At 45.6% G+C, this 24,621-nt stretch overlaps 1 protein-coding gene across 5 annotated transcripts in view; it reads left to right on the top strand.

Annotated features, from left to right (window-relative positions):
* LOC144503886 (partitioning defective 3 homolog B-like) overlaps window positions 1-24,621 on the top strand; it is a 1,029,287-nt gene that overhangs the window by 380,420 nt on the left and 624,246 nt on the right. For all 5 annotated transcript variants that reach the window (XM_078228918.1, XM_078228917.1, XM_078228921.1 and 2 more), the window contains 2 exons: window positions 4,377-4,456; window positions 18,550-18,639. In XM_078228918.1, coding sequence (XP_078085044.1) covers window positions 4,377-4,456; window positions 18,550-18,639 — 170 coding nt within the window. The remainder of the gene's footprint in view (window positions 1-4,376; window positions 4,457-18,549; window positions 18,640-24,621) is intronic.

The following is a 24,621-nucleotide window of genomic DNA, read 5'->3' as shown; positions in this document are numbered from 1 at the left end:
GAGTGCGTTCAATGAAGGGGGGAGGAAATGCCGGCGATTACTGTTGGGGGGAGAGAGAGAGGGTAGGATCTTCAGCCCACGTTCGCTGTCTGTGAGATTGCCGGCGGGGGCTCAAGATCTGAAATCACATTTCTTCCTGGCGATAACATGATTTTGGATCTTCCCCATCCCTCGTCAGCGGTGCCATCAGATTCATGTCCATACCAGGTGTCAACCTGCTTTACGTGCATTTGAATGTATTTACATATGATTAGCACGTCCCCTCACCATATATTGTCACCGTGCCAGTGTAATTCATAACAGATTCACTTAGACCTGAACCTGTCATGGGGACCTCCATAGGGGCATGAAGGGGCAAGAGGTTATACTTACCCCTACTCCCTAGGTGTAAGTATAACTTCTGGGGGAGAGGGACATGGCAAGGCAAAGGCCTGGCAATGCCTCCTGGCAATGTCTCATGGCAAAGGTTGGCACCATACCATCTTGGCAGTGTAAAACTGGCAGTGCCAACCTGTGCCGAGGCCCCAGTGCGAGCCTCACGGGGAAGGGGGGAGGTATTCATTTAGATGTGGTGGTGGTCGGGAGCGGATGGAGGAACAGGGGGTGTCGCAATGGCTGCTGGGTGTGTGGGTGGGGGTGTGTGATTGGCGGAGGTGGATGCTGGCTCCAACTGTGGGGGGAGAAGGGGCTGATGATCGGGGGCAGGTGGGAGAAGGGGCTGATGATTGGGGGCGGATGGGAGAAGGGGCTGAAGATGGGTAGAGTGGGGTGGGGGGGACGGAACTACGTGCTGGCTCTGATTGGGTGTGGGGAGGGGGCCACCTGAGACCTTCGTGATGGGCTGGCAGGAGGTTTATACAGGTTATGATTGGGGCGCTCTTTAAAGATAGTATCTCGATCTCTGAGCATCGGGGTTTTGCTGGCATGTTTACGCCCCACCCCTTCTGTATGACGAAGTGAAACACGTCCTCTTGATGTTTTTCTGGCAGAGTTTTGTCGGATCTAAAGAGCAAACCAATCGTTTTCTCTTGAGAAAAAACGTTGGTTCTCTAGCCAGAAATAACATGTCATGTTTTGGTAAGATTTAGCCCAGAGATGCTGGCATTGATAGGGAGGTGTTTCTGGTGGGGGGTGGGTGGGGGGTAGGGTGGGTGCGGTTGTGGAGTTCCTTGTTTACTGCCTCCCCCCTTTCTTGAATAAGGGTGTATTGACTACTTTCCAATCCTCTGGGAACCTTTTGGAATCCAAGGAATTGTACCTGCTATCTGCTCTGCTACATTTTAAGATAGTAAGAGTTTTAACAACACCAGGTTAAAGTCCAACAGGTTTATTTGGTAGCAAATGCCATTAGCTTTCGGAGCGCTGCTCCTTCGTCAGACGGAGTGGATATCTGCTCTCAAACAGGGCACAGAGACACAAAATCAAGTTACAGAATACTGATTAGAATGCGAATCTCTACAGCCAACCAGGTCTTAAAGATACAGACAATGTGGGTGGAGGGAGCATTAAGCACAGGTTAAAGAGATGTGTATTGTCTCCAGACAGGACAGCCTGCAAGGCCAGGAGGCAAGCTGTGGGGGTTACTGATAATGTGACATAAATCCAACATCCCGGTTTAGGCCGTCCTCATGTGTGCGGAACTTGGCTATCAGTTTCTGCTCAGCGACTCTGCGCTGTCATGTGTCGTGAAGGCCGCCTTGGAGAACGCTTACCTGAAGATCAGAGGCTGAATGCCCGTGACTGCACTCCATCTGACAAAGGAGCAGCTCTCCGAAAGCTAATGGTGTTTGCTACCAAATAAACCTGTTGGACTTTAACCTGGTGTTGTTAAAACTCTTACTGTGTTCACCCCAGTCCAACGCCGGCATCTCCACATCACATTTTAAGATTCCAGGGTGCAAGCTATTGTTCCTGGGGACTTGCCAGACTTTAGGTCCTAGCATTTGCCTAGCGCCTTTGCCTTGCTGATGGCGATTTGTTTTAAACTCATCCCTCCCTATCACCTCTTGATTTTCAATTATCTTTGGGAAATTTTCCAAGTCTTCTACCTTGAAGCCAGTCACAAAATACAGTGTCAATTGTCACCACTGTGCAATGTAGGAAAAATGACAGCCAATTTGTGCGCAGAAACGTTGCACAAACAGCAATAGGATAATGCCCAGATAATTTGTTTTAGTGATGTCTACTGAGAGATAAATAATTGACAGGATAACAAGCAGACAGTAATGAATTTCTACATGACAGCTGTGACTACACTTCAGAAGTACCTCGTCGGCTGCAAAGTGTTTTGAGATGTTTGATCTCAAACATCTGTGTAAATCCAAGGGTGAGGTGGAGGGTATTTTTACCCCCCGTGTCCACGAGCGTAACTGGCAACATGAGCTCAAACTCTTGTCAGAGCTTAAAATGAGAATCTTGCTGGTGAGATTTTGTTTTCAGATTTTCCCCAACAACCCCCTCCTCCCACCAGTAACATAACAAAGTTCCTGCCAAGAAGGTCAGGAACCTCATTTCCATACAGTCAAATATGATTTGATATAATATAATAAATATATAAATATAAATAAATAAACATTAATATAATATAATAAATATAAAAATAATAAATATAAAAAAATATATAATATAATAAATATAAAAAGATACAAAAGTCTGAGGTCACGTACCAACTGACTCAAGAACAGCTTCTTCTCTGCTGCTGTCAGACTTTTGAATGGGCTTAGCTTGATCTTTCTCTACACCCGAGCTATGACTGTAACTCTACATTCTGCACTCTCTCCTTTCCTTCTCCTTGAATGGTATGTTTTGTCTGTATAGCGCGCAAGAAACAATTATTTTCACTGTTAATACAGGTGACAATAATAAATCAAATCAAATTAGTGGGCTTCCTCGCTGTATCGTTTCCCTCCCCCACATTAGTAATTCCCCCTTATGATGTGCCAAACCTATTGTTACCAATCACTTGCTTGCCTCTTGTTCCCTTCTGGTACCTTGCATGAAGTGTCCTGAGACATTGTATACTGACCCCATCCTCCCTCTTCTCCAGTTCCCTGCCCGAAAGCAGGTCTGAGCCGTAGAGCCGGGGCGGCATGGTGGCAGAATGGTTAACACTGCTGCCTCACAGCGCCAGGGACCTGGGTTCAATTCTGGCCTCGTGTCACTATCTGTGTGGTGTTTGCACATTCTCCCCGTGTCTGCGTGGGTTTCCTCAGTGCTCTGGTTTCCTCCCACAGTCCAAAAGATGTGCGGGTTAGGTTGATTGGCCATGCTCAGTTGACCCTTAGTGTTAGGGAGGGGATTAGCTCGGTTAAAATGCATGGTGTTATGGCGATGGGGCCTGGGTGGGATTGTGGTCGGGGAAAACTTGATGGGCCAAATGGCCTATTTCTGCACTATAGGATTCTATGATTCTAAATTGCTGCTTTGTGTGCCAAGATGGGTAGGTAGATTAGATGGATTAGCCATGGGAAATGTGTGGGGTTACAGGGATAGGGCGGGGGAGAGGGCATGGGTATGATACTCTATCAGAGAGTCAGTGAGGATTTGATAGGCCGAATGTGCCTCTTCTGCACTGTAGGGATTCTATGATACACACAATAGCCTTTCCACTAATTGGAGTTGATATTGATGTGTTAAAATACCCTGCTCAAAAGTGCAGTTAACTGGTTGGTGTTTGCAAAGGAACCGATAGAACCATCAAAATTCATGAACAAATACAGTTTGTATGTTTTTTTTAAGACTTGTTTTTCAAATCAGTGAATTTACAATCCTAAATAAGGTGGACATTTTTTTCCTTGATGTCAGTATTGTGTGTAACAGCGTGCAGTGTTGAAATGCACGGCCTGAATTGGCTTTATGTTCTAGTCCACGCTCTGGAGGCTTAATACATTGTGAAATTCAAAGCTTGCCACTTCAAAGACACAGCAAGATAAGCCTAATTATAGTTACAGATTCTATTTTATAAATCAATGGTTTTTATGAAGACTTCTTAATGAAAGACAGAATAAATATTGTAAAGCATTTTGTTAATAGTTTGCAATCCAAAACTCCGTGGAAGTTGAACTATTGATTTGCCGAAAAGTGAAAAAAAATCAAATCAATAAAATTATTGGCCTCAGATAACAAATCCTGCCTTTGTACAGCTTGCTTGAGATTCTGAGATTCTAAGATTATATATTTGATTGAATTTCACAGCTTGTTTAGCATTTAAAGCCAGAAGTCCAAAATGTGGAACATAGTATTTCAGAACAAGAACTGCAGTGAATCATTCATGCCCAGCTGGAGAACTAACAAAATGAATTAAGTTGATGCATCGCCCCCAATAATCTCCCAGTGTAATTCTTGTGTGACCATTTGTCTCTCCTCTAATTTTATAGGGAGGGAACCGGGCACCTACAGATGATGGAAGAACAGACCACTCAGGACTGATGGACAACCATTCAAGATACGCTTACAGGTATGGTGAAGCACTGGGTATCAGAGATTTTAACCTTGGTGGCTGGCTCTCTCAGTGGAAGAAAAGATGTCTGTTTGTCCTTTCTTCCCGAGTTTGTGTGATTTTTCTTCTTAATTTGCTGTGTAGTCCTCTTGTCGTTTATTCTCTCAACTTTCTGAATGGATGTAGCTGCATTTGCTGTTGTAAAGTTTACTGAATTTCCACATGAACTGACGCACACTGGACATTCTCTCTTCCACCTTCTTCCGTCGGGAAAAACATACAAAAGTCTGAGGTCACGTACCAAACGACTCAAGAACAGCTTCTTTCCTGCTGCCATCAGACTTTTGAATGGACCTACTTTATCTTAAGTTGATGTTTCTCTGCACCCTAGCTATGACTGTAACACTACATTTGCACCCTCTCCTTTCCTTCTCCAAGAATAGTACGCTTTGTCTGTATAACGTGCAAGAAACAATACTGTTCACTGTATGCCAACGCATGTGACAATAAATCAAATCAAATCAAAAATGATGTATGGATGAAGTATGGACCACCCTGGGAAGACCTCTCGTCTTCCAGTTGGGAGAAATGGGACAGGAAAACCTTTAGGTTTCCCGACCTACAACTCAATGGCAAACTGTGCCATCAGATCAGTGGTCTATATAATTGAAGATAACTTGTTAATCATTCCCATTTCTTCCATGATGGCTTCTACTTTCACCAATTCTTGGCTGTTTCCCAATTTCTCTTGGTAAGGAAAAACATCACACTCAGTTTGCACTGTTCTCTTTTGCTACATTACATGGGATAACACATTGCAGAGTTTCACAAAACAGGGATTCATTATAAACAGTCTGCTGATGCAGATAAAATCTTCATGAGCCAGTCCTGCAGTGTTGGGAGTAGGACATGAGCTGTTAGTCTCACCTCCTTGACAGTGGAGGAGGACAATGGGAGAGATCGATATGGTGCAGAGATAATAAGCTGCATGATAGCCACGTATGAAATCAGAGAGATGGACCTCCCACTTCTCTACCTCTGCCCCTCACTTTTTTCATCTCCCACTTTCTCTCTCCCCTTTCCCTGTCTCTCTCTTCCCACTCTCTCTCTCCTTTCCCGTCTCTCTGTTTCTTTCACTCTCGCATGAGTCTCTCTCTCCCTCCCTCCGCCTCCCTCTCATTCCCTATCTCTGTCTTTGCATGTGTCTCTCTCTGTCTCTCCCACACTTTGTGCCTCTCTCTCTGTATCTGTCTCTCTGCCTTTGCGTGTCAGTCTATCTCTGCCTCTCCCTATCTTTGTGCCTTTCTGTGTCTCTGTGTTTCTCTCCCGTTTTCTTTCCGTCTCTCCCCATCTTTCTTTGTGTCTCTCCCGCTTTCTTTCTGTCTCTCTCCTTTCTTCCTGTCTCTCTCCCTCTTTCTTCCCGTCTCTCTCCCTCTTTTTGTTTCTCATCCTCTTTCTATTTCTCTCCTTTCTTTCTGTGTCTCTCCCTCTTTCTTTCCGTCTCTCTCCCTCTTTCTGTCTCTTTTTCTGTCTCTCTCTCTTCCTTGATGTCTCTCTCTCTCTCTGCCTCTATATCTCTCTCTTTCTGTCTCTCTGTCTCTTTCTCTCTGCCTATCTCTGTGTCTTGTATTTAAGAAGTCTCACAACACCAGGTTAAAGTCCAACAGGTTTATTTGGTAGCACAAGCTTTAGGAGCACTGCCTCTTCATCAGGTGAGTGTGAGTTGTGTTCACAAACAGAGCACATATAGACACAAACTCAATTTACAAGATAATGGTTGGAATGCGAGTCTTTACAGGTAATCAAGTCTTCAAGGTACAGACAATATGAGTGGAGAGAGGGTTAAGCACAAGTTAAAGAGATGTGTATTGTCTCCAGCCAGGACAGTTAGTGAGATTTTGCAAGCCCAAGCAAGTCGTGGGGGTTACAGATAGTGTGACATGAACCCAAGGTCCCGGTTGAGGCCGTCCTTGTGTGTGGAACTTGGCTATCAGTTTCTGCTCAGCGATTCTGCATTGTCGTGTGTCGTGAAGGCCGCCTTGGAGAACGCTTACCCGAAGATCAGAGGCTGAATGCCCGTGATTGCTGAAGTGTTCCCCAATAGGAAGAGAACACTCCTCTTCTCTTCCTGTTCTCTTCCTGTTCCCCACATTGTCTGTACCTTTAAGACTTGATTACCTGTAAAGACTCGCATTCCAACCATTATCTTGTAAATTGAGTTTGGGTCTATATGTGCCCTGTTTGTGAACACAACTCCCACTCACCTGATGAAGGGGCAGTGCTCCGAAAGCTCGTGGTTTGTGCTGCCAAATAAACCTACTGGACTTTAACCTGGCATTGTGAGACTTCTTACTGTGCTTACTAGAACGCCGGCATCTCCACATCTTGTATTTAATCCAACACCTTGCAGCAACTAGCTCCTGAGGGACAACAGCAGGGATCACAAACATAATGGGATGGGCAGAAACTACAGAGCAAAAAATAAGGCTATCCTCCACTATATTCCAAGCACTGAATGATCACAGTGATGTTGAGAGATTGTAGCCCTGATATTCAAGAACCTCGGGTTGCCAACCCTCCAGCTCTGGAGTCCTGGGGTCTCCCTGAAATAAAGACTAATCTCTAGGGTTGTCTGTATTTTTCATATTCAATTATTCGATTAATAATATTGAAGAATTAAAAAAAGGCCAGTAAATTGTTCGGGGCAGTAGGGTCAGGGTGCTGAAGCCTCCAGGAACGTGTCCAACCAGAGTTGACTAACACTTTGCAGAATGATATTTTGCATTCTCCCCTGCCTACCCACCCACTCACCCATCGTAGCCTTGGAAATGGCAAGCCCTATCTCTTGCGGAAATACAGCATCTCTTCTTATCTCTCTCTGTTTCCTTGTGAGGAAAAGAGACTGATAAAGTTACTGGTGACTTTACATTTCCTGCTAACAAGTGCAGTTATCAGTTGCTTCTCCATCCACAGCCCTCTCATGTTTGTTTTTCTGTGCCTCTGACTGCTCTTGCTCATAAATCTTCCTGATTTATTTTTTTCTGTTCCCGTTCTGCGACTGCGATGAGTCTGGGGGAGGCAGTGAAAGTTTATATAAGGTCTTTTTTTTAGTTAATTTACCCGTCCCATTTTTCTCTTCCTGCGTGGCTAAAGAGTGTCTATTTTTGAATCAATGAGACTGTTCTGGGGAGGGAGAGGGTTTTGATTCAATTTGATTTGATTTGTTACTGTCACATGTATTGGGATGCAGTGAAAAGTGTTATTTCTTACACGCTATACAGACAGTATATAGGGGAGAAGGAAAGGGGAGGGTGCAGAATGTAGTGTCACAGTCACAGCTCGGGTGTAGCGAAAGATCAACTTAATATAAGGTAGGTCCATTCAAAAGTCTGATGGCAGCAGGGAAGAATCTGTCTTTGAGTCGGTTGGTACGTATTTTCAGACCTTTGTATCTTTTTCCCGACAAAAGGTGAACATAGTCTATCACGCAAACCAGCCTCCCATTCATTGACTCCATCTACACTTCCCACTGCCTCGGAAAAGCAGCCAGCATAATCAAGGACCCCACGTATCCCGGACATACTCTCTTCCACCTTCTTCCATCGGGAAAAAGATACAAATGTCTGAGAACTTTTGAGTCTGATTTGATTTATTATTGTCACATGTATTAGTATACAGTGAAATGTATTGTTTCTTGCACACTATACAAAGCATACTGTACATACAGAAGGAAAGGACAGGATGTTGGAATGTGGTGTTACAGTCATAACGAGGGTGTAGAGAAAGATCAATTTAATGCAAGGCAAGTCCATTCAAAAGTCTGATGGCAGCAGGGAAGAAGCTGTTCTTGAGTCAGTTGGTACGTGTCCTCAGACTTTTGTATCTTTTTCCCAACGGAAGAAGGTGGAAGAGAGAATGTCCGGGGTGCATGGGGTCCTTAATTATGCTGGCTGCTTTTCGAAAGCAGCAGGAAGTGTAGAGGGAGTGAATGGATGGGAGACTGGTTTGCGTGATGGACTGGGCTTCATTCACGACCCTTGGTAGTTTCTTGCAGTCTTGGACAGAGCAGGAGCCATACCAAGCTGCAATACATCCAGAAAGGATGCTTTCTATGGTGCATCTGTAAAAGTTGGAGAGAGTGGAGAGAGACCATTGGTGAAAATATTTTGACAAAACATAAACATGTTGCAATTGTGTAATTTCTTTAATATGCCAAGGCACTGCACGAGACTTTTGATTTGATTTGATTTATTATTGTCACATGTATTGGGATACAGTGAAAAGTACTGTTCCTTGCGCGCTATGCAGACAAAACTTATCATTCATAGAGTACATAGGGGAGATTTGATTTGATTTATTATTGTCACACGTATTAGCATACAGTGAAAGGTATTGTTTCTTGCGCGCTATACAGACTGAGCATACTGTTCATAGAGAAGGAAAACAGAGAGTGCTGTATGTAGTGTTATAGTCATAGCTGGGGTGTAGAGAAAGATCAGCTTAATGCAAGGTCGCTCCATTCAAAAGTCTGTTGGCAGCAGGGACGAAGCTGTTCTTGAGTCGGTTGGTACATGACCTCAGACTCTTGTATCTTTTTCCCGATGAAGAAGGTGGAAGAGAGAAGGTCCGGAGTGCGTGAGAATGAAAGGAGAAGATGCAGAATATAATATTACAGTCATAACCACGGTGTAAAGAAAGATACATTGTTAGAGAGTTTGAAAGAGTTAGAGTACAGTTTTAAAAACATAGAATGAGGTAAAAGATAGAATTAGAGGGTATGCTGGGGACAGCTTGCAAGAGGTTGCCATGCTACAACGCCATCTTGACCATCGTCAAATAATATTTGACACCGAGCCACATGTTTCAAGGTGAGATAGATGGGGTGCATAGATAGCCTTATTTTTCTTCCTTAGTTTCTGTCCATCCAATTTGTTCTCAATTTTTGGGGAAAGAATTTCAGAGCTTCAAGCCTATGCAGTTGATGACCAAGTCGCTATAGGTGGAGTGGTACACGGGTTTATGTGCCCGGTTTGTTTTCTCGTCTTGTGGGAGAGCCACACAAGTTCTGTTCCTCTCCCCTCGGCTCGCGTCTTTCCTCTCCAGCGGGTGCCTTACTGCCACTTGACCAACTCTGTCTGCCTCTAGTTGAATGAGGTCAATGATCTGGCCCAGATGCTGCCTCCTCCTAATGGTCAGCTGGATTGAACAGGTGTGTGTTGAGAGGTGAGCAAAGCATAGGCTCTCTTCCCATTGGGTGGCAGTGTTACGTCAGAAATTTCTGGCTTGCGTGCCGACGTTTCTTCATGTAAGCAGGAACAATCTCTGTTCCGGAGAGGGGTTAGAGAAAGGAAGGGATAAAAGTAGCAGGAGATTTTACCTCTTTGATTTTAAGAATACCTGCAGTGGGAGGGTCAAATCATCTGTTGCATTGGGAAATTTGGAAACCCTTTATCCCGATGCACTAAAGCAAAAATATCTCAGTTGCAACCAGAAGGTTTACATAGTCGATTGTCGGAAAATCCCATCCGGTTCACTCATGTCCTTTAGGGAAGGAAATCTGCCGTCCTTACCTGGTCTGGCCTTCATGTGATTCCAGAGTCACAGCAATGTGGTTGACACACAGCTGCCCTCGGTCAACTAGGGATAGGCAATAAATGCTGGCCAGCCAGTGATGCCCATGTCCCAAGAATGAATTTAAAAAATAGCAAATTAAGTTCCACCATATTGTCTAAAAGAAAAAACTATATAATCTGGTGGAATAATTTTAACATTATGTGCAGCTGAAAAATAATAGAGAGATGGCTTGTGGCTGTGTGTATCTCTGAGAATTATAGAATCATAGCAGTGAAGGAGGTCATTAGGCCCAATGTATCTGTGTCAACTCTTTGAAAGAGCTATCCAATCAGACCCACTCCCCACACCTTCTCAAAATGTTGCATTTTCAAGTGCACATCGATATTCCTTTGAGAATTACCATTAAATCTGTTTCTATCACCCATTCAGGCAGTGCGTTCCATACCATCACAACTCTCTGCATAAAATTGTACTCATCTCCCCCGCCCCCAGGTTCTTTTGCATGTTGTATGAGAAGTTCATATTTACTTAGACCAGATGTTAAATGACATAAAACATCTGTGCGCTTTTGTGTGCAATTATGAAAGCAGTAAAAGGCATTAATTGCTGGGCAGATTAACTCTGAGGGTGCCTGCAGTCAGATTCTTGCATCAAAATGGAACAAGAAGTTGCCCTCATCATTCTACTGCTGGGAAGGGAAACTCTTTGATTCGGGAGAGTTCTTTCTCCACTTTGTTACACAGCAAATTTGCAGTTAAATGTGGGCATATGTGAACGATGGGGCAAGGTCCAGATTCTGCTGACATTATAGAATCCCTACAGGGCGGAAGGAGGCCATTCGATTCATTGAGTCTGCACCGACTCCGAAAAAGCATCTTACGCAGGCCCACACCCATCCCCATAACCTCACACATTTCCCATGACTAATAGAGTCATAGAGGTTTACAGCATGGAAACAGGCCCTTTGGCCCAACTTGTCCATGCCACCTTTATTTTTACCACTAAGCTAGTCCCAATTGCCCCCATAACCCTCTATTCCCATCTTACCCATGTAACTTTTTAAAAGGCAGAATTGTACCCGCCTCTACTACTACCTCTGGCAGCTTGTTCCAGACACTTACCACCCTCTGTGTGAAAAAATTGCCCCTCTGGACTTTTTTTTATCTCTCCCCTCTTACCTTAAACCTATGCCCTCTAGTTTTAGGCTCCCCTACCTTTGGGGAAAGATGTTGACCTTAACTATGCCCTCATTATTTTATAGACTTCTATAACATCAGCCCTAAGCCTCCTGCGCTCCAAAGGAAAAAAGTCTCTCCCTATAACTCAAACCATCAAGTCCCGGTAGCATCCTAGTAAATCTTTTCTGCACTCTACAAAACTTATAGATCTTGGGACACTAAGGCACAATTTAGCATGGCCAATCCACCTAACCTGCACATTTTTGGACAGTGGGAGGAAACTGGAGCACCGAGGGTAAACCCACGCAAACACGGGGAGAACATGTAAATTCCACACACACACTCACCCAAGGTCAGAATCGAACTCGAGTCCCTGGCACTGTGAGGCAGCAGTGCCAACCACTGTGCTACTATGCTGCCCCAATCACAATCAGGCTCAACAGTGATGATTCTGATAGTCAAAAAGCCCATTGGTGTTCGTTGCCTAGACTTGTACATGAAGTGGTCAGTCATGGCTCACTGGTAGCTCTTTCACCTCTGATTCAGAAAGTTGTGGGTTCAAGTTCCACTCCAAAGACTTGAGGACAAGTTGTGTGATAAAATACACCCCACTTGCCAGGATGAGTTCAGTTCCAATAACACCATCCAGGACAAAGTAGCCCACTTGATTGGCACCTCATCAATTGCCTTAAACATCCACTGATCCATGTGACTGCAGTGTGTACCGTTGCCAAGATACACTACAGTGTCCTGCCAAGGCCCCTGTCGACGACAGCTTCCAAACCCCAAGACTTCTAACAGAAGGGCTAAGGCAGCAAGCCCAAGGGATTACCCCCACCAGCAAGTTCCCCTTCAGGTCATTCACCATCCTTACTTTGAATTATACCACCATTCCTTTACTGTCACTGGACCAAATTCCTGGAACTCTCTTCCAAACAGCACTGTGGATTGCAGTGGTTCAAGAAGACGGCTCACCGCCCCTTCTCAAGGGCATTTATGAAAGCACAGCAAGTGCTCACCTAGCCACCAATGCCTCAATCTCATGAATGAAAAAAAATCCGGACTGACATCTCAGTGCTCTGCAAGTGTATTGCGATTGTAAGAACAAAACCTCTTGTATTATTTGCAATTGATGGGGAAGATGGCTAGGTTGATTTATTTCTTCCTCCTGTTTTATAACCCTCTTCCTCTTCATCTTTGAAGATGAAAAGTCCTTTCCAGGGTCAGATTTCATGGGCCTTTTGACCCCCTCTGGTATGTCTGGTCATTCATGCATGACAGTAGACTTTGAACTTCCATCTCGGCCCATCTGTTGTTGAAATCCACTGCGATCTCCAGACTGAACTATTTATAGAATCATCGAATCATTGCATCCCTACGGTGCCGTTTGGCCATTTGGGCCATTTGGCCCACCGAGTCTGCAATGACCACAATCCCACCCAAGCCCTATTCCCGTAACCATTGACACCGGGGGTCAATTTAGCACGGCCAATTAACCTAACCTGCACATCGTTGGACTGTGGGAGGAAACAGGAGCACCCGGAGGAAACCCACGCAGACACGGGGAGAATATGCAATCTCCACACAGACAGTGACCCAAGCCAGGAATCGAGCCCAGGTCCCTGGAGCTGTGAGGCAGCAGTGCTGACCGTGCATCGTGCCGCCCAACAGAGGAAGATGTGTGTGAGGCAGAGAAGCTGTCTGAATGCAGCAAAGAAGAGCTACACCAGTGGCACTCTGCAGACGATGAATGCCCAACATATGAGCATCTGACGGAGCATCGTGCCGCCCAATGCTCTCCTGGCTCATCACGATGTTCTCAAGAGCAATTTGGGATGGCGACAAATGCTGGCCATGCCTGTCATGCCCACATCTTATGAATGAATAAGTTTGTATGGTAAAAAAAACTCCCGTCATCTACCCACTATAAACCTGAGTTCATCCAAAACTCTGATGCCTGTATTCTAACTCGCACTCCTACTCACCCATCACCCCTGGGCTCACTGACCATTTGCTTCTTGTCTTTCATCATCTTGAGTTTAAACTTTTCACCATGCTGTTCAAAACTCATTATGGTTTTGTTTATAACAAACTGCAATCCATGTGGTGTAGGTACATCCACAGAGCTGTTCAGAAGGGAGTTCCAGTATTTTATCACAAATCTTTAACCTCCCCAGCCTTTGCGATCTCTGCAATCCTCTTATTCCAGCCTCTTGAGTATCTCCAATTCTCATAATGCTATCATTATTGGCAGAAGATTTGTGGGTGTAGTGGGTAGTGTCTCTACCTCTGAGCCAGGAGTTCTGGGTTCTTTTTTATTGATTCGTTATGGGATGTGGACATCACTGGCATGGCCGGCATTTATTGCCCATCCCTTGTTGCCCTTCAAGCCCCACCCCAGGATTTGATGGTCAAAGAAGGTGCAGATGAGAATCTGCTTTGACAAAGGGTCATTTGGACTCGAAACATCAGCTCTTTTCTCTCCTTACAGATGCTGCCAGACCTGCTGAGATTTTCCAGCATTTTCTCTTCTGGTTTCAGATTCCAGCAAATTTGCTTTAACAGTGGAACCCCGATTTTACGCGCCCCGATTTAGCGTGAATTCGGATATAACGCGATGAATCATTGGACCCTTTTTTTTTCCTCTCATGATTGGCAAATCTCGCTCGCCCCGCTGTTTCCACCATGCTTCACCAGTCAGCTCATCATGTGTAGAGAAATGCTGGGAAAAGGGTCTGGGGCCAGCCTTTTCATCACGCCAATCCACCATGGAAGATGATGACGAGCCAGATTTGTACGGCTTCACAGAGGAAGATGTGCGTGAGGCAGAGAAGCTGTCTGAATGCAGCAAAGAAGAGCTACACCAGTGGCACTCTGCCGACGATGAATGCCCAACATATGAGCATCTGACGGACGCCAAGATCATCCGTAACGTAACTATAGCACTGGCCCGCAGCCAGCGAAATGCTACGTTCAAGCAAGGAACACGCGATCACTTTTTAAAGAAATAAACTATTGTTGTTTTGTTTTGTTTATTAAAAAGCTTTACTAAAAATTAATTTCTGTTTTAATTTCTACTGTAACAACAATTTATTTGCAGAATTCTTTAATTAAAAGGTAATTTACTTGCCAGATGGTAAACGTGCAAAAAAATGGGTCAAATAGGACGATAATAGGGGTGTTTTAGGATGTTAGGTCAACATTGGGTAAGTTTGAATGCTGATTTTCTTGAACCCCGATTTAGCGCGACCCCGCTTTTTTCGCGATAACATTTTATGGACCCCAACCATCGCGTTATAACGGGGCCGCACTGTATTTTGAAAGTCTGCCTTGTGCACCGCAAAGTGTGGGAAAAGAAACAACAACAATCATTGTTGGCATACTTCAACCCTCGCTCTGGAATTCCCGCCCTAAACCTCTCCGTCCTCCTTTTAGATACTCCTTAAAGCCTATTTATTTGATGAGACCTTTGACTTTAATATCTTCTTATGTGGTTCAGTGTTAAATTTTATCCAATCGCGTTCCTGTCCAGCACCTTGGGGTGCTGTAAGTTATTAATAGTAGAAAGGGTATTTGGTCAAAGTCAGGCTTAATGCTTCTCATCTGGTGTGCACACATGCAGGTAAATCTAGCAGGATGCCAAGCAGAGGTGGAAACTCTAGCACCTGCTATTCACTCATTGATGCAAAGGCATTGTTTTTAGCATCCTCACCCCACCTGGGCTGAGCAGCTAATTCAGCACAGACCCGCTATTGGGTACGAGACCTTCCAACTGTTTACATTTTAAAAACAGGTAAGGGGCGCATCACTCTTCATTTTACATTTCTTTTCACCCCTTGACTTTCCTTGCCCATACTCTCGTGAATTATTCTGAGTCACCTACTCAGGACAAATTGAAGTAATTGTAATTTTCCCCTTTAGGCATATCAGGGAGTAGGGTTATCTCTGCACCAATTCCAGTACATCTCTTGTAATGATGTGAATGTACCAGAGCCGTTCCCTCATGATAAGCTGAGTCAGTACTTGTTTGGTGCAGCGTTACATGAAATGCAGAACACTTCTTTTTCTAGTCTATTGTGTTAGCCCAGGTAGTGTATACTACAATTGGCTGTTGTATTCTTGGGCTACAGAGGGGAAAAATCAACCAGACTTTCCACTTGTAAATCCTATCCCATTACTCTTAGCAAAACATGTATGTGTAGAGTGATTGATTGTGTGTGTAGGTGTGTAGAGTGATTGTGTGTGTGTGTGTAGAGTGATTGTGTGCGTGTTTAGAGTGATTGATTGATTGACTGTGTGTGTATATAGAGTGATTTTGTGTGTGTGTGTGTGTGTGTGTGTGTAGAGTGATTGATTGACTGTGTGTGTGTGTGTGGAATAATTTTGTGTGTGTGTGTGTGTATATAGAGTGATTTTGTGTGTGTGTGTGTGTGTGTGTGTAGAGTGATTGTGTGTGTGTGTGTGCAGAGTGATTGTGTGTGTGTGTGCAGAGTGATTGTGTGTGTGTATAGAGTGATTTTGTGTGTGTGCGTATGTAGAGTGATTGATTGATTGACTGTGTGTGTGTGGAGTGATTGTGTGTGTATATAGAGTGATTTTGTGTGTGTGTGCGTATGTAGAGTGATTGATTGATTGACTGCGTGTGTGGAGTGATTGTGTGTATATAGAGTGATTTTGTGTGTGTGTGCGTATGTAGAGTGATTGATTGATTGACTGTGCGTGTGTGGAGTGATTGTGTGTATATAGAGTGATTTTGTGTGTGTGTGCGTATGTAGAGTGATTGATTGATTGACTGTGCGTGTGTGGAGTGATTGTGTGTATATAGAGTGATTTTGTGTGTGTATGTGTGTGTATATAGAGTGATTGTGTGTGTGTGTGTAGAATGATTGTGTGTGTGTGTGCGTGTGTAGAGTGATTGATTGATTGACTGTGGGCCCGATTTTACCAAAACTTCGCGCCTGTTTTCGGGTGCGAAATCGCGGTAAAGTTGGGCGTTGGGCCTTTACCGCGATCTGCACCCGATTCTGAGCAGATCGCGGCTTTACCAACACCCGATTCGGGCCCGGGTCCGGCCTGCACCCGAATCGCGCGCCCAACTCTACCGCCAAATCCCACTTTACCGTCTTCTGGTCAGTTCCGGATCCGCGCTTTTAGCAACCTGCATAATAAAAGTCCGAAGCGGATTTCTATTCTGGGGAACCTCCGAAGCCCTTTCTGCCCTTGTGAAGTCACCATCCTCCTCAACCACCATTCGCGGACCCCCCCGCTAACCACCCTGGCAGACACCCCTCCCGGATCAGACCCACCTGGGAGGCAGCCTCCCCCAACCTACCTCGATCGCTGGTCTCCTTCCACCATCCTTCCTTTAGCAAGATAAGCTGAATGTTCCTCAGCTAGATCCACTTTGGTCAACACAAAGATGGTCCTTCTGCCTTGTGGGTCCATCTGGCTCACCCAGTCAGTTACAATACTGCGTTCAGCATCTACTGAACCATCTTGGATACAAAGGATAATGAATGGTACTGGTCGATCTTCCCGGTGCTATCAGTACTGTAACATCAGGAATGGCTGCCGACACCAAGGATATAATTTTTAGCATAAGCAAGGCTTACATGCAGAACCCTAATGCCATGATCCTTTGTATCCAAGATGGTTCAGTAGATGCTGAACGCAGTATTGTAACTGACTTGGTGAGCCAGATGGACCTGTCACACCCCTTCTCCTCCTCCCCCCCCCCCCAAGGGTGATCTGGGTCGCCACCCCCCCCCCCCCCCCCCCCCCATGATCTGGGTCAGAGAGCCGCTCTCTCTGCTTTTCTCACCCCGCCCGGGCGCGCTGCTTCGGATTTTCTTTCGAACTGCGCATGCGCAGTTCAGAGCTCCGATTGGTCCGGCAGCGCTAAGCCCCGCCCACAGCCCGAATCGGACTGGAGCCGGCAAAAAGCGTATGGACGCACTGGAAAGAGGATTCCAAGCTCGGATCTATTTGACACCCAGATTTGGAACTTAGACTCAAAATGGTAAAATCAGGCCCTGTGTGTGTGTAAAGTGATTGTGTGTGTGCGTGTGTGGAGTGATTTTGTGTGTGTGCGTGTGGAGTGATTTTGTGTGTAGACTGATTGTGAGTGTGTGTGACTGAGTGAGTATGCGTGATTGTGTGTGTGAGTGAGTGAGAGTGTGTCTGTGTGCGCACGAGTGATTGTGCATGTGTGTGAATGTAAGTTTATGAGTGTCTGTGTCTCTAGCTGAAGAAAGAACTGGGCTTAGCTGTGATGCCATCCACAGTTGAACAACTAATCAATGGTCACTCCAAGAGCAAACAGAACAATAGCATACGTTGGTAGATATTCCAAACTAAATATCCTTCCACCTCACCATCCCCACCCAAATCATGAGTATTCCTTCTGGAGATGGTGAAGGAGTTCCAACGTTCGGGAATCACATCCTGCCCCCTTTGCCTCACCAGCAAATGTTTCTGTCAGAAATGGAGGTGGAACGCCTGACTTCTGGATCCTCAGCGCCACTTTGAATAAAGCATGGCCCCTCCATGACTGTGCAAATCCGGGGCCTATCAGTCTATCCACCATCAGCAAAGCTGCCCTGGTCACTGTTTACAGGTGTGAATATCTCCCCCCCCCTTCTTCCCAGTAAGTCAACCTGTTCCCACCCTCTACCCCCGCAACCCCCCAGCGCTCTCCAGAGGTGAAATTCAGAGCAAGTCAGAACGAGACCCCTTTCACCTCACCCTCAACAAAGGAGACAGTTTCAATCTGTAACAATCTGACAAACTTCACGAGTGGAATTTTCCTGTCCTGCCCACCACAGGACTTGTAGCGGATGGGACAGGGACCATGCAAAGGTCCTCGGGGTGAGCGCGGCCGGAAAATCCCGCCCTACGTCTGTGACAGCATTATACCGCTTTAGGCATTGAAATGTATTTTATTTAATGGTCATTGTACCTTTTTGATGCTCATAGTTGACCCCTCTCTCGCACTCACGTACACTCACAGCTTGAACACTAGTTTTCTATCACAATGACTAGATTTTACTTTACTCCCTAGTATCGACAATCATGTTTTTAAGAGCTTTGACTGAAGACCGAACCAGGGAATCGATTGTACACATTTATGCTGTAAAGCATCCAGCTGTCGAAGAAACAGCAGTCCAGCCTCTTTGTTTTGTTTATTTGCATTTGACTTATTTTAGTCTTTTTTTTACCCCTTAAATATGCTTAAGGCTCTGACAGATGCATTATAACCCAGTCATCCGAGGCTGGGCAGAATGGGTTAAAAAGTGTGGTTTTGTGGAGTCCCAGCTGTTGTTGGGTGTAACCTCATCCATCTTGTCTCTTTTTTTTCAGCGGAGATTTGACAAAGAAGATGGAGTTTTCTGGAGATGGCGGACCCCTGGGAATCCATGTAGTACCCTTTAACTCTACACTGAGTGGAAGGTAAAGTATCCAAAAGTACATCTACACTTAAAACTACAGAGAGATTGGGTCCCTCGGGCTCAAGCTCCATATGGTGCCTGTGGCTATACAGCTCCCAACGTGAGCAACTCCTCCAGCTGAGCACTGGTTCAATAAAGTGGTTTTGGCTGACGGGCCCCGTTGGCAAAGCATTGTTTCTCTGTCAATATGTATGTTTACAGAATGTTACAGGTTTGCATTCCATAACAACGTGGCCTCAAGTGAGATTGGTGTTGGTGCAATTACCTACGGGGGCCGCAGAGTGATTTAATAACATCAGGCCGAATGAGGCTAGAACTTTTCTCCTGAGGTCTGTTATTATTTCCATTAACGGCTGGTGAATACTTCAATTTAATATTTATTTCCCCCCTCTCCCGAAATTGGAAAGGGCTAGGCAGGGTGAGGTGATTTTCTCTGAGAAAAAGAAGACCATAAGACATAAGAGCAGAATTAGGCCACTCGGCCCATCGAGTCTGCTCCGCCATTCAATCATGGTTGATATTTTTTTCATCCCCATTCTCCTGCCTTGTCCCCATAACCCTGATCCCCCTTATTAATCAAGAACCTAAAGCTACGTGTGTAGAGGTCTTCAAAATTACAAAGGCAATTGATAGGGTAATCATAGAAATTCGCTGCTTCCACATGTGGGAGAGTCCAAAACTAGGGAACATAAACATAAGACAGTCAACTGATGCATTCATGAGAACTCCCTTTGCCCAAGGAGTGGTGAGGACGTGGGACGGCTTCCCACCTGGCGCCACTGAGGCAAATAGCAAGGGAATGCGTATAAGGGGAATCCGGACACGTACATAAGGGAGAAAGGGATAGGAGGATATGAAAATGGGTGTTGGGGGGGGGGATGCTTGTATAGAGCATAAACACCAGCATGGGCAATTGGGTCGACTGCCATATGTACATACAAGTACATCCAAGTTAATTTTTCTTCTGGGAAATATGCCAGCAAATCCCACGGAAGGGGTGACTGTGTATGAGTGTATTTTGTGTGTGTCCTCGTACTGCATGACTCAATCCTTTCTGCGCAGTGTATAGTTTCTCCATGTCTCTCACCACCAGCTTATTATTTTTCTGTGGTTTGCACTTTTATCTGTTCCACAAGTGGTGAACAAACAATCCCATGAACAGTATAATTATGGAGTCTTACTGCACAGGAGGAGGCAATTCAGCCCATCGTGTTGGTGTTCGGCTCTTTGAAAGAACGACCCTATTTATTACATCCCGCCCTTCCTCTCTCACCAAAACTTGGCCAACCTCTCCCCTTCAAGCATTCTTTCTGGAGGTTTCGTACTGAATCTGTTCCCACCGCTTTTTCAGGCAGTGCATTTCACATCATAATGCGAATGAGAAAATAATATTAGATAATAAGATAATCATAGAATCCTTGCACTGCAGAAGGAGGCCATTCAGCCCATTGAGCTGGTACAGACAACAATCCCACCCTGGCCCTATCCCCGTAACCCCACTTATTTTCCCTGCTAGTCCCCTTGACACTAAGGGGCAATTTTGCATGACCAAGCAACCTAGCCCGCACGTCTTTCGGACTGTGGGAGGAAACCCACGCAGACACGGGGAGAATGTGCAAACTCTACACAAACTGTCACCCGAGGCCGGGAATTGAACCCGGGTCCCTGGCGCTGTGAGGCACCAGTGCTAATCACTGTGCCACTCATAATCATTGTACAAATCTCAGAAGTTGATCATTCTGTTTGGGTATTCTGCTGAATTTACGTAGCGGGGCAGCTCTAAGTTTTTTTGTGACGGACGACCTTTTTCATTAAAACCCAAGATTGGTATCAGCCATTGCCTTGCTGAGTCAGTAAGAGCTTTACACTGTACATGGTGGGGATGATAGCTTTAGTCAATATGCCCTGGTATCTTGACACTTGAATAAGCCATCTGTATTACATTGCGGAAGGAAAACTTGACCTGACATCTATCCTGAGAGTGGCATAAATTCCCAAACAAAGCTTAGCAATAGAGGGGCAAGGAGAACGGTAATTCAGATCCTTCGAGTTATTCCGACAGGCTGTTAGATCCCCTGGTGATTCATATCCTCACTCCATTTACCAGCCTGGGTGACGTAATCCTCGAGAATGAGGTGGAAGGAGAGCAGTGGGGAGAATAAACACCAGCACGGAGCAGTTGGGCTGAATGGCCTGTTCCTAAGTTCCAAGTAATCCGTAGCTTTTTGAGGAACACGTGCCAGATTTCCAGTGGCCTTTGAATCATAAAATAGTGCAGAAGGACTGTGAGACATTCCACTATTCAAAATGTAATTGATTAGCCAAATAAGAACTTGCTTTACTAGTATTCCAAATGTTGTGCAATTTATTTAAACATTTCCTTTATGTATGGGTTAGCAGGTTGGTCAGTCAGATGACGAACAGATTGTCACCAATATCTTTTAGCAAACGCTCATAGACCATCAACTCTGCATTGACTCATACCCAGGTTATTCTTAGCCCCTTATGTGTAGAATTGCACCTCGATACCAGTGACGTTGTAGGTGAAGAATCAGAGGGCATTGCGATAATTGTTCTTCGCAGGCTCACTGGCAAAGATACAGAATCATGGAAGGCAATGGCCAGGTGGCATTATTGCTACACTATCAATCTGCAAACTCAGTTAATAGTCTGGGGACCCGGGTTTGAATCCAGTATTCCCCTTAATTGAAGGGTCAGTCACAAAGAAACAAAGAAAATTACAGCACAGGAACAGGCCTTTCAGCTCTCCAAGCCTGCACCGACCATGCTGCCCGACTTAACGAAAACCCCCTACCCTTCCGGGGACCATATCCCTCTATTCCCATCTCATTCATGTACTTGTCAAGACGCCCCTTAAAAGTCACTACCGTATCCACTTCCACTACCTCCCCCGGCAATGAGTTCCAGGCACCCACCAGTCTCTGCGTACAAAATCTGCCTCGTACATCTCTTTTAAACCTTGCCCCTCGCACCTTAAACCTATGCCCCCTAGTAATTGACTCTTCCACCCTGGGAAAAAGCTTCTGACTATCCACTCAGTCCTTGCGTCTCATAATCTTGTAGACTTGTATCAGGTCTCCCCTCAACCTCCGTCGCTCCAGTGAGAACAAACCAAGTTTCTCCAACCTCTCCTCATAGCTAATGCCCTCCATACCAGGCAACATCCTGGTAAATCTTTTCTGTACCCTCTCCAAAGCCTCCACATCCTTCTGGTAGTGTGGCAACCAGAATTGAACACTATATATTCCAAGTGCGGCCTAACTAAGGTTCTATAAAGCTGCAACATGACTTGCCAATTTTTAAACTCAATACCCCGGCCGATGAAGGCAAGCATGCCATATGCCTTCTTGACTACCTTCTCCACCTGCATTGCCACTTTCAGTGACCTGTGTACCTGTACACCCAGATCCCTTTGTCTATCAGTACTCTTAAGGGTCCTGCCATTTACTGGATATTTCCTATCTGTATTAGACCTTCCAAAATGAATTACCTCAGATTTGTCCGGATTAAACTCCATCTACCATCTCTCCGCCCAAGTCTCCAACTGATATATATCCTGCTGTATCCTCTGATAGTCCTCATTGCTATCCGCAAATCCACCAACCTTTGTGTCGTCCGCAAACTTAATCAATCCAGTTACATTTTCCTCTAAATCATTTATATATATATTACAAACAGCAAAGGTCCCAGCACTGATCACTGAGAAACACCACTTGTCACAGCCCTCCATTCAGAAATGCACCCTTCCACTGCTACCCTCTGTCTTCTTTGACTGAGCCAGTTTTGGATCCACCTTGCCAGTTCACCTCTGATCCCATGCAACTTCATCTTCTGCACCAGTCTGCCATGAGGGACCTTGCAAAGGCCTTACTGAAGTCCATGTAAACAACATCCACTGCCCTACCCTCATCAATCATCTTCTTCACTTCCTCGAAAAACTCGATCAAGTTCGTGAGACATGACCTCCCCTTCACAAAACCATGTTGCCTCTCACTAATACATCCACTTATTTCCAAGTGGGAATAAATCCTGTCTCGAAGAATCCTCTCCAATAATTTCCCTACCACTGATATAAGGCTCACCGGCCTGTAATTACCTGGATTATTCTTGCTACCCTTCTTAAACAAAGGAACAACATTGGCTATTCTCCAGTCCTCTGGGACCTCCCCTGTATGTGGAGATGCTGGCGTTGGACTGGGGTAAACACAATAAGAAGTCTCACAACACCAGGTTAAAGTCCAACAGGTTTATTTGGTTGCAAAAGCCACTAGCTTTCGAAGCGCTGCTCCTTCGTCAGGTGAGTGGGATTTCAGTTCACAAACAGGGCATAGACAGATACAAACTCAATTTACAAAATAATGGTTGGAATGCGAGTCTTTACAGGTAATCAAGTCTTCAAGGTACAGACAATGTGAGTGGAGAGAGGGTTAAGCACAGGTTAAAGAGATGTGTATTGTCTCTAGCCAGGACAGTTAGTGAGATTGTGCAAGTCCAGGCAAGTCGTGGGGGTTACAGATAGTGTGACATGAACCCAAGAACCCGGTTGAGGCCGTCCTCATGTGTGCGGAACTTGGCTCTGCCCAGCGACTCTACGCTGTCGTGTGTCGTGAAGGCCGTCTTGGAGAACGCTTACCCAAAGATCAGAGGTCGAATGCCCGTGACCGCTGAAGTATTCCCCAACAGGAAGAGAACACACTTGCCTGGTGATTGTCGAGCGGTGTTCATTCATCCATTGTCGTAGTGTCTGCATGGTCTCCCCAATGTACCATGCCTTGGGACATCCTTTCCTGCAGCACATCAGGTAGACAACGTTGGCCGAGTTGCAAGTGTATGTACCGTGCACCTGGTGGATGGTGTTCTCACGTGAGATGATGGCATCCGTGTCGATGATCCGGCATGTCTTGCAAAGGTTGCTGTGGCAGGGTTGTATGGTGTCGTGGTCACTGTTCTCCTGAAGGCTGGGTAGTTTGCTGCGGACAATGGTCTGTTTGAGGTTGTGACCATCCTTGATGGAGATGCGTGTGTCCAAGAATGCAACCGATTCCGGAGAGTAGTCCATGGTGAGTCTGATGGTGGGATGGAACTTGTTGATGTCGTCATTTAGTTGTTTCAATGATTGTTCACCATGAGTCCAAAGGAAGAAAATGTCATCAATATATCTAGTGTATAGCATCGGTTGAAGGTCCTGTGCGGTGATTGTCCATCAAGGACGGTCACCTCAGCACTTCACTGTACCGCAAGTCCACGGATAACCTCACAACGCTCCACTTCTCCAGCTTCCACCCTAAACACGTTAAAGAAGCCATCCCCTACGGACAAGCCCTCCGTATACACAGGATCTGCTCAGATGAGGAGGATCGCAACAGACACCTGCAGACGCTGAAAGATGCCCTCATAAGAACAGGATATGGCGCTCGACTCATCAATCGACAGTTCCGACGCGCCACAGTGAAAAACCGCACCGACATCCTCAGAAGACAAACATGGAACACGGCGGACAGAGTACCCTTCGTCGTCCAGTACTTCCCCGGAGTGGAGAAGCTACGATATCTTCTCCGGAGCCTTCAACATGTCATTGATGAAGATGAACATCTCGTCAAGGCTATCCCCACACCCCCACTTCTTGCCTTCAAACAACCGCACAACCTCAAACAGACCATTGTCCGCAGCAAACTACTCAGCCTTCAGGAGAACAGTGACCACGACACCACACAACCCTGCCACAGCAACCTCTGCAAGACGTGCCGGATCATCGACACGGATGCCGTCATCTCACGTGAGAACGCCATCCACCAGGTACACGGTACATACACTTGCAACTCGGCCAATGTTGTCTACCTGATACACTGCAGGAAAGGATGTCCCGAGGCATGGTACATTGGGGAGACCATGCAGACACTATGACAACGGATGAATGAACACCGCTCGACAATCACCAGGCAAGAGTGTTCTCTTCCTGTTG

Source organism: Mustelus asterias, chromosome 14 (assembly GCF_964213995.1).
Source record: "Mustelus asterias chromosome 14, sMusAst1.hap1.1, whole genome shotgun sequence".
In the NCBI taxonomy this organism is placed as follows: domain Eukaryota; kingdom Metazoa; phylum Chordata; class Chondrichthyes; order Carcharhiniformes; family Triakidae; genus Mustelus; species Mustelus asterias.
Note: the sequence above shows the minus strand (reverse complement) of the source record. Positions and strands in the feature narration are given on the sequence as shown.